Here is a 10,405-nt window from a genome sequence, read left to right as displayed (position 1 = left end):
CAGTCTGCTGTGGATTCTCAGGTACTCCTCCACAACATCAATAACCTGTCCCAGGATAAATATTTCTGATCCAGGTTTCTTCTTCATAAAGCAACATATAGTTTGGTGCAGTGGTTAGGAGTGGTTTTCACACTGCATGGCACAGCTGTAAAAAAGAGCCTCAAATCACAAGTACTTGACTCCCTGGTTTAATTCTCAAACACATGGCTTAAAGCAGATAATTCGTAGGATGGAGAGGAAATGGCATATCACAAATTTAGAAGATCATCATTTAGCCTGGAGAAATGGTATTTTGCTTTATAAGAAAGCTCTAACTTAAGCTAGAACATATTACTATTCATCACTGATTGAATAAGAACAACCCTAGGTTTCCATTCAGCACCGTAACCAGGCTGACAACAAGTCAGAAGGCTGTTGAGCCAACCAACTAGGAATGACTTCATGAATTTGTTCACAAATAAAATTTTAAGCATTAGAGAAAAAATTACTCATAATCATCTCACAGATGTAACATTATCTACAGCTACTTTCAGTACCATTGATATTCATTTAGTCTTTTTCTCCAACTGATCTTTCTGAGTTAACTTCAATAATTACTTCCTCCAAACCATCAATGTGTCTTTTAGACCCCCATTTCTACAAAACTGCTCAAAGAAGTCCTGCCATTCATTAATGCTTCAACCTTAAATATAATTAGCCTATGGATTATGGATTATGCAGAAAAAATAGAACTGGCCTGAAAGGGCTTTTGCTTTATAATTTATTCAGGTTGTGTATCATGTTTTTTAAAAGTAACTAGTATTAAAGAAACAAATTAATTTTGAATATGAGTAATCAGTAAAGTAATAGGATTAATTTCTTGGAGAATTAATCAGTAATTAGTAACTAATTACTTTTTTCAAGTAACTTGACCAACATGTGAGGCCCAGATCCATTAATGCCCCCCAGGAGCCAGATGCAGACAGAAAAAAGACCCAAGAGACCTGGGCCATCCACTGCACCCCCAGAGTACTGAAGACCCCAGGCCACACATTGATAAAAGCTGCATGCCCACCCCAGCATTAGAGGAAGGGAGGCCCTAGATGGAGCCCTCACAGCCAAAGGGCAAGAGCACCTGAGAACCACAGGCCAGCCATTTTTGTGGGAGCTGAAATCGGGGCCACAGGACCCCAGGCTGCCAAGAACCACTCGACACCCAGCATAGACACCCTCTCCCATGCTAAAGAGACCCGAGCCAACCCTGACTTCAACCCCCAAGAGACCAACAACCACGAGATTGTAATAACACTGTGAAGGCTGGACAATGAGATGCGTAGTCACAGGTGGGATCCATTGATAACTAGGTTTCAGGGACTTCCAGGGGATAATGACACAGTGTTTTACCCATCTTCTGTATTTGTTGCGGAAAGAAAGGCAAGCTGGACTGCGGCAAATACACATAGGTATGGTTGCTAGTACAAGTTAAATACAAAATTGCTGATATCCTGGGACCAGTTGGGACTACTCTTCAACAGTGACTAAAATATTTAGGAGAAGTTGGTGGTCATAAATGAGAAGAAAGGAAAACAGATGTACACTGAGTGGCCATAAAGAGAACAGGTTACAGATGATGGCCAGCCACACTCACTGACACCATCTCAAAGTAACACATCATTAGTTTCTTTAGATTATGGTATGAACAGATAAGATACAAAGTCAATGACATCTATAAGTCTGGAAAGGTTTACAAAACCTTTCTAAATCTTTGGAATCCAATGAACTAAGGTGAGATCATTATGGACAAATCAAGAATTCTTGGAACAGTGGTGAACCTTCAAGTGGCTGACCTACCAAAATTCAAGAGTAATCAATGACTCATCCAGGAGGTCACAAAAGAATTAAGAACAACATCTTAAGAACTGCAGGCCTCAGGTTAAGGTCTGTGTTCATGATTCAAAAGTAAGAAACTGGGTAGAAATGGCATTCATGGGAGAGTTTTAAGGCAACAACTACTGCAAAAACATCTTCAAAATACCCAGTACTTTTGGGGAAATATCCTGTGGACTGATGAGACAAAAGCTGAACTTCTTGGAGGGTTTGTGTCCTATTACATCTCGTGTAATACTAACAGCATTTGATGTATGGTGTGGGGATGGTGGTACTGACCCAGTACCACCATCCCCACACCTGTCTGAAGTCTGAAGATAGAGTTTGAGGCAAGAGTTAAAAATGACACTCACTGTGAGCGATCAAGATGGACAGGACAATTCATTTTTTTTCAGTTGCCTAACGCCACTGTATATTAGAAGGTAAAGAGCCTACAAAATTTAAAGCAAGTATATCAATATGACAGCTCAAGCGGAGGGCGGGCTCACAGAGAAGATTCATGGATGTGGTGACAGCAGGTATGCAGAGGGATGGCGTAACAAGGAAGGATACTAGGGATAAGGTGAGATGAGAGCAAATCACGCGCTGTGACAACTCCTGAAGGTAGCAGCCAAAAAGTTGATGATTAACAAAACTCTGTGTTAATGCACGTTTAAAATGAATATCATTTATATAAAAAACCACAGTAACACAAGTTACACTGATAAGCCTTTTTTTATTTTTTATTTCATAATACAATTAAAAAAAAGTTTTAAGTGTATTTCACATTTCTCAAGTCAAACTGAAAATGTATTCAATTTCTGCAGATACACTAAAAACCAAACAGACTTGTGATGTGTGTAGAGTCATTCAAATCCCACGCTTTTGACCTTTCCAGAAGTACTATGGACAGATGTATACTGCAAGAAAAACCACTCATCTTTCAATGTAGTATACGTTAAAAATAATTAAGTGACTTGGAGTTCGTAGTGAGCTCTGTGATGCATTTAAATTCACATTCAACATGCTGCTTCTCCGGTCTCCCCGGGACTTACTCTGCTTTTCCTTTTCTGTCATATTCACTTCTTAAATTAATGATGGACAGTCATAATGAACATGGCCAGTTACAAATAATGAGGACAGCAGGTATCCCATTATTTTAATCAATATAAGCCAAAAGATCTGGCTTTAGACTACTAAAAACTATAGGTTTGAGGCGTTTTGCTCTACTCTTAGCTTTGTATGATGTCAGAACTGATATCCATAATATCATTATCTCGGGTGTGGCTCTGGCTTTCAGCAGAGAAGCACAACCCACTGTTGTCCTGTTCAAGGGATAGCCAATCAGAACAAAGTTGCTGTAAAGGGAGACAAGCCGATTTCAGATCGTGTCAGACAGTGTAAGCTTTAAGCACCCCTCATGTGTTTAAAGAAGGTTTGTATTAAAAAAACAAAACAACTTTAATATGATGTTGTCTTAAGTAACAAAATTGGACAGAAAGTAAAGACGACACAAATGTGGAAACGTGTCAAGCTCTGAGCAGTAATCAAGTTGCTCAGATCTTTTTTTAATATTTTTTTTTAATTAATCAGATTAATTTGGCACCAAAAACTGACTTGTAGAAAAATAACAATGATTTTCAACCAGTTGATCTGAAGGATTTTTTGTTACTAGCACATTGAGGCCCCCAAAGTAAGAAATCAAACCATCTCCATTCACTTCATTTTGGTAAAGCGATTCAAAAACTGTTTTATGCAGACATGAACACAGCAGTACACATTTAACTTAGCTGGGTTAGTTTGCTTTGTTTCTCCAAATCTTAATGTGGTTAGTTGTAAAGTCTTTACCTTACAATTTAAAGCGCCTTGCGGTGACTGCTGTCATAAACTGTCACTATATAAATAAAAGTGAATTGAATTGACAAAGTCAGAAAGTGCTTTAGCCTGAAACATCAGCCCACAATAACCCCTAAGGTCCAGCTGTTAACTATCCTATGGGTACTGTATGGGCTAATGTACTGGCGAGTTCAGTCTGACCCGTAATTTATGTTGGAAGCAGTGGAACAGTAGCAGAGCTGAAGGCAGAACTGATCGATTCTGGAACGATGACTTCATTCCCCTTTGAACTGAGGCTGCCTCTTCTCCTTGAAAGCAGCCAAGCCTTCCAAACGGTCTTTAGTTGGTATCACCTTAAAACACCAAAAGCATGTGAGTAGTAAAAACCATGCACTGTGGCCACTACTGTGTTCTTGTATATACACAAGACACAAATTACCCTCCCAATGGTTTCACAATACCCTATTGGTTAGACAGGTTTTTTTCTTCCCTAGCCAACACTCAGAACAAATACACCATCACTCTGTTAATATGTAAAACTGCAGGAATTACAACTAAAAATTGCAGTTGGGGTGATATATGTATGCAAGTAAAACCCTTTTTGCACCTGCAAAGGTTAAAACGTGAATGACACAATCGCTCTGCCAGAAACAACAGATTTATTATAGGGGGGATTTATTAATTGTTTTTCATTTAAAAGGTAGTGATATGTAAAGGTACAGAGACCTTTATGCTCCTTCCTGTTTTTTTTGTTTTTTTTTGTTGTTGTTGTTGTTGTTGTTTTTAAATGCACAGATCTCCAGGTACAAATGTTACTAAAACTCTGTAACACTGCAAACTGCTCAGTTTACTGCAAGAAATAAACTGGCTGGTTGTAATAACAAATAAGAGACATCTCTGTCAGAGGTAGGCAGTATAGCCTTTAAAGTATAGCCTCTAGCCTCTTCTACTTTATATAATTGAGATGAATAACATAAGGTTTTCCTGACCCTCACATTCTACCTTTCGTTAATGCCAACAATCTTCAACCTGCACAATCACACTTTTTCATTACTCACTTGGGAATAACAAGCCTCTTCTATTGCCAGACCTGTAGATAAATCCACCTGAAAGGGAATGTGGCAATTCTCAGTTAGGGTTGCAATTCAGCCAAAAAATATCTTTGTCCACACAGAGTTAAACTGAAGAGCTTTAAAAGGTGTAAAGTTTTGAAAATGTACATTTTATTACGGAATTACAACAAAATAAAGAACCGTAAAGGCACCCATCCACTGACCACACTTACCTCTATCCCCTGGTTAATTGCCAACTTTGCCATCCTTATTGCAATTGGGCCCTGTGGAGTCAAATAAATCCAAAATGTATATAAGTTTTATATGCTATGGTTGAAATGGTTAATATGAGAAAATGTCTCGCTGTTTTTTTTAGTCAGGTTGTTTTGCACAAAAGTGTTCATTTTTTAAAATATGAACGATCAAAGGATCAAAAAATGTATCCTTTCAATTTGGCACTAAACACTTCAAGCCCTTTTTTGACCACGTCTAAACTGCTGTGTTCAGGGACAAAGCCTGAAGAAGGTACAACTGAGCAGAAGCCCAACCAGCACCAGGGTTGTAGTTTTCTTACAAATTTATAGGGTTGTGCACCATAATTCCATCCCCTAGGTCACATTGTAAGAGCTCTACTGCAACATGATGAGAGTTCTAGGGTATAACTATGGGTGAAACAGCTTGAACTGAACTGCTCTCACCACATTAATAAAACAGACGACTTTGCATACCAGCACAAAGACCACTCACTATCTGTAATTTGAATCACTGAGACTGTCCACTTTCCCAAAGTCAAGCTGAGAGATTCTGTTTTCAGAGAGGGTGAAATCTGGCATGCAACACAAGTGTGAATATTCAGGTGTTTAGAATAGCAATTTTGAAAGAGAGCTAAAAATAACAGTCGCAATGGAGTGCTCACATTTCGCAACAAGCAGACCTCGAAGGAGTAGTGTCCAGTTGGATAAGGGTGCATTGTAAAAATAGGGTCTTGAAATTATTGATACAAAGATCTGCTTATCAGTTACATGATCTTCTTACCTGGGGGTTAATCTCCCGTGCAAGCTCCAGAGCCCTCAAGTAGGCAGCATCTCCACTGTCATTCTGCTCCACAGAATGACTGACAAGACCCATTTGTTGCGCCTGTGTTCCATCAACCACTCGTGCAGCAAAGATGAGCTCCTTGGCAAGAGAGACGCCAATCACCCTAGGGAGACGTTGTGTACCACCTGCACAGGGCACAGGAGAAACCTGGATAGGATATGGCCTCACCGATTGATACACTGATACTGCCCTCCATCTGTAGTAGCAATTCAAGGTAAAAATGACCACCTTGTGGAGAAACTATAGAAAAAGTTGTGGAAACAATCCGCCAAGTTATTTTCCCAAGGTTTCTAAATCTAATAAGTGCTCTGTCTACACACTACATTTTTATAGACAACATAATTTAAAATGAAACTACAAAATTTACAAAGAAATGAAATAAAACATGCTGTACCTGCTCCAGGAATAATTGCAAGTTTAGTCTCAACTAGTCCCATTTTGGCAGTATTGGCTAGAAAGATTAAAGAGAAAAATTATTACTACCACTACTACTGATGTACGCTCTTAACACACAACATTAAAACCACTAAAGTGAAGAACAGTGAGAACTGCAACTCTGTTCCATCTCAGCATATTAATGTATTTTAAGAGTGACATAAACTAACCAATCACAAGTGGTCAATCCTGAGGTAGAATTACTACTTTTCTTAGTAGCATTTAGTGGCTTTGGAAAACGTGCAGCAAAATTTCCCAAACACATCGGATTAAGAAAGCATTTATTAAACTTTTTTTTCATATCTTTATTTTTAATGAGACCAATAGTGCTTCAGATCTTCATAAAAGTAAAGCTTAAAGTGCCAAGTAAACTTTAAATTCAAGCCACAGTTAAACTGATTTTTAAGTTGGTTAAAATATGTTCTACTGCATGTTTAGCATCCGTGTTAGCAGCATGCCATAACTCAGGTTCTCACTCAAAGATTATAAAAGTTGTAAAATGTACTACAAACACATTTCATAATATATATTTGATTTTCATACATTCCTTGGAGTGTAGCCCTTTTAGGTTTACTATGGGGCCCTACTAATGTCATATTAGTAAACACAGGCACAAGCAGCCATATTTATAAGCTCAAAGTAAAGTCCTCTGAGTCTTACAGGAAATTCTGATGTCACAAGCAAGGGCCATTTCCAAACCTCCTCCTAAGGCAGCACCATCAATTGCAGCAATTGTTGGTACTGGCAGGCTTCCTATGAAAAGAATGATCTATCAATCAAGGAGATGCACACTGTATTTATACAGGACTGACCATCAATGGGAACTGCCATATATAACAAAAAGTGAACTGAATTTAAGAAAAGTACTGGTTCAAACAAAATGTATTCACATTACTTACAAATTGTGGTAAATAAATATTGATGAATGTAGGATTTGTCCATAAATTATTTGTGTGAACAGTTTAAGTAGAGATTTGTGCATAGCGCTATTTGTAAATTCAGTCCTTAGCCATTAAATCCACAAGTGTGGCATGAACCTCAAACAACCATTAAAGCACTTCCAACTCAATAAATAAACAATTCACGAATTCATTTTGCATGATTCAGACTTTACCTAGCTCTGTAATGAGGGCTCTTGCTTTGGATACAAATGGTCCCACTTCGCTCTGGTGCATCTTGGCCCTCTCCTTCAGATCTGCACCTACCAATAGACACAAAGGAAAAGCGTTCAGCCAGAGGTAAGTGGCTTCCTGAGGCATACAGCAGAGGAGTGCATTACCAGCACACACAGTTTTGGCATCTGCTACCGTTTCTGAATTTAAAGCCGAATTTCGCTCACAAGACCCAAGATGGGTATTTCAGATTCCGGATCATAGTGATGTGGGAATTTATCAACAACTGAAGAATGACAAGTAAAACGTAGAGCATTTTTAATGTTATTATTATTATTCCAATTATGGTTCAAAAAGAAAATAGCCCAATTAGCAAGGACAGTATACCTGCACAAAATATACCAGGAACCAAACTGCATAAAATTACACTGCGCACTTTTTTATTCTTCTTGATGTCCTCCACAGCTTCAAACATCTGAAAGACAAAAAAGTTTTCCAACAACAACAAAAAATGTCTGTCAACATTTTATAAATTATGACAACTGAAAATAAATAACTTGAAGCACAGTTCAGGATAAACTAGTACTTAAGAAATATTAAAAGTTTAGTAAAATACTTTTGAGCTCTCAAGTTTCTACTGAGAGCTTAGGCTCAGCAGATATTTAAAGAGCAGAAGTCTATTTTTCTGTTACTGAGTTATATGAGGACATAAACAACATGGACAGCTTAGTCATAGTTAGCTGTTATTGGTGAACAGAGACAAGTGTGCACTCCTTCCAGATCTTAAAGCCGTTTAATTTTAAAACTGTACATCAAGAAAGTTAATTGGTTTATAGAAGTTGTGACTAGAGGAGATTAAGAGTGGAAAAGGAAATTGTAGTATTGACTGGCATTTAGATCTTTAACCACTTGAAAACTTTTTACACTAAATTCACTCACACATGAAAAAAAGATCGCCACCCCTGAGCCACAATGACCCATAACTACATATAATGTATAACCCAAGTAGCCAAGCTCTCTGAATGACCTAAGCACAAAGAAGCCTTTGTGTAGTGCAGGTGAGTAGAATCCTAGATGAAACTTATGAATTGTTTGCTTGGTTCTAACCATAATTTTAAAAAATAAAAATAGATGAAAAGGCACATAGCAATACATACCATTTTCACAAGATTTTTGCTTATGGCATTTTTGGCTTTTGGTCGATTTATTCCAACGACGACAATACCTGAAAGATAGATGTGACATCCTGCTGACTGACCACGCCACACACGTTTATGTCACCAAAACAGAATAGCCGAGATGGTCAGAGAGCTTATGAACATTTTTTTTTTAAAATTTAATTACCAATGATGATTTTTTTTTTTTATCACTAGCTTTTCGAGAAAATTCGACTAACTTGAAATTCCTCATAATTATTAAACATTATCAGTAAACAATATCAAAACTGCATTCTGTTCGCCTTAAAGGTAAGGGATTATCAAATTAATTTTGGGAAATGTACCTGCATTAAATGAATTTGAACCTTTTCTGGTGTTTTGTTACGGTCTAGGATGACATCATGTTACACAGTGATGTGAATGCCACCTTTGACTTTTTTTGGAATTCCGTTTCGACAATAACACCAGCTTTCTCCTGACAAACTCGCATTCCAGGTAATGCAGGCTGTGACAAGAACTTACCGCTGTCTTCTCCGTCTAGGTATCTAACGCGCAGGTCATCCTTTGAGTCGGAGCTGTAGTATCGCGTAACAGCACCGTGGCCGTTCAGGCGAGGACAAAGCACGACTCTGTTAGACAGAACATACCGTCTGGAGAAGAAGGCAGCGGCTAGCCTACACGCACTTTGTCGATGCGCTGCCTGTACGCGAAAAGATTGCCAAAAGGATCTGCAACCTACCAAGACCGCCATACCGAGGAGCTGTAATGCTGTTTGACTTTCAACTTTGAACCCAGTCACGTGATGAGATCACATGACTTATTTGCGGTCTGCATGGCAGAAAAATACAAATATTGAATTTAATTCTTAATTTTATTTTATCCGTGTCGCGCGTTGTCTTAATTTATAAATGTGGTGCAAAATATATCACTAATTTTAAAACCCAATAGTAAATATGACGAAAATAATTACTCACTTTTTGAACGTGACAATTACACTTGATTCATACGATTCCCTGTTTAAATAGACAATAAAAGTTCAATTTAGTTTTATTTATAGAGGAAGATAACAACAGTTGTCTGAAGGTGCTTTATTTTGCAAGGCAAAAGACATTACAATAACACAGAGAAAACTCCAGCAGTCAGACATCCCTCTGTATTCTTCGTATCCTTTATTTATCTAAGTAAAAAGTGTCATTGAGATTTAAATCTCATCTCCAAGAAAGACCTGGCCCTTAAGCAAGCATTTGGTGACAGTGGGAAGGAAAAACTCCCTTTTAAGGAAGAAGTCTCCAGTAGAACCAGGCTCAGGGATTTGCAGCATCTGCCACGACTGGCTGGGAATCTCTCGCTACAGCATTTTGGATCAACTTAAGGCTGTTCAGGGAGGGTTTAGAACAACCTGATAATAATGAATTACAATAGTCCAGGATAGAAATTAAAAAATGCATGAAGTAGTTTTTCATCACCCCTCTGAGACAGAATGCTTCTCATTTTAGAGATATTGCCAAAAGCAGGAAAGCAAATCATTTGTAGCTTGTACTGTTTCTGTTTTGTCATCATCGGCGTAACTTTGTGCTGAACATTGGGGGGGGGGGGGGGGGTCAAGACCGCTGTCTAAATAAATAAATAAATCTGGGTAAATTTCCAGGTGATTAAACATGCAACTATTTTGCTCGTAATAAGTTAAATGAATAAAGAAAATCAACAGCCTATTTACGCAAGATAATTCATAATTTTATTTGGGGGGGGGGGGTATTGGTTGGGTCTGATTATTGGGGGGGTCATAACCCCTCTAACCCCCCTGGAAATTACGCCCCTGATTGCCATGGCTGTGGTAGTTGCAGTACGTGTACTGCATTGAATTTTATGA

At 38.2% G+C, this 10,405-nt stretch overlaps 1 protein-coding gene across 1 annotated transcript; it reads right to left on the bottom strand.

The window, feature by feature from the left end:
- Positions 1-2,561: 2,561 nt before the first annotated feature.
- Positions 2,562-9,332, bottom strand: auh (AU RNA binding protein/enoyl-CoA hydratase). The gene is made up of 10 exons (XM_084936192.1): positions 9,058-9,332; positions 8,536-8,603; positions 7,766-7,853; positions 7,381-7,467; positions 6,927-7,019; positions 6,226-6,282; positions 5,769-5,956; positions 4,967-5,017; positions 4,740-4,787; positions 2,562-4,034 (listed from the first exon to the last, which is right to left on the bottom strand). Exons 1-10 carry the CDS (start codon positions 9,284-9,286, stop codon positions 3,957-3,959), a joined length of 987 nt encoding a protein of 328 aa, XP_084792318.1. The 5' UTR covers positions 9,287-9,332; the 3' UTR covers positions 2,562-3,956.
- Positions 9,333-10,405: the final 1,073 nt, after the last annotated feature.

This window comes from Perissodus microlepis, chromosome 7 (genome assembly GCF_051167445.1).
Source record: "Perissodus microlepis isolate ML-2025 ecotype Zambia chromosome 7, ASM5116744v1, whole genome shotgun sequence".
NCBI lineage: Eukaryota > Metazoa > Chordata > Actinopteri > Cichliformes > Cichlidae > Perissodus > Perissodus microlepis.
This window is presented reverse-complemented; position numbering and strand designations above follow the sequence as displayed.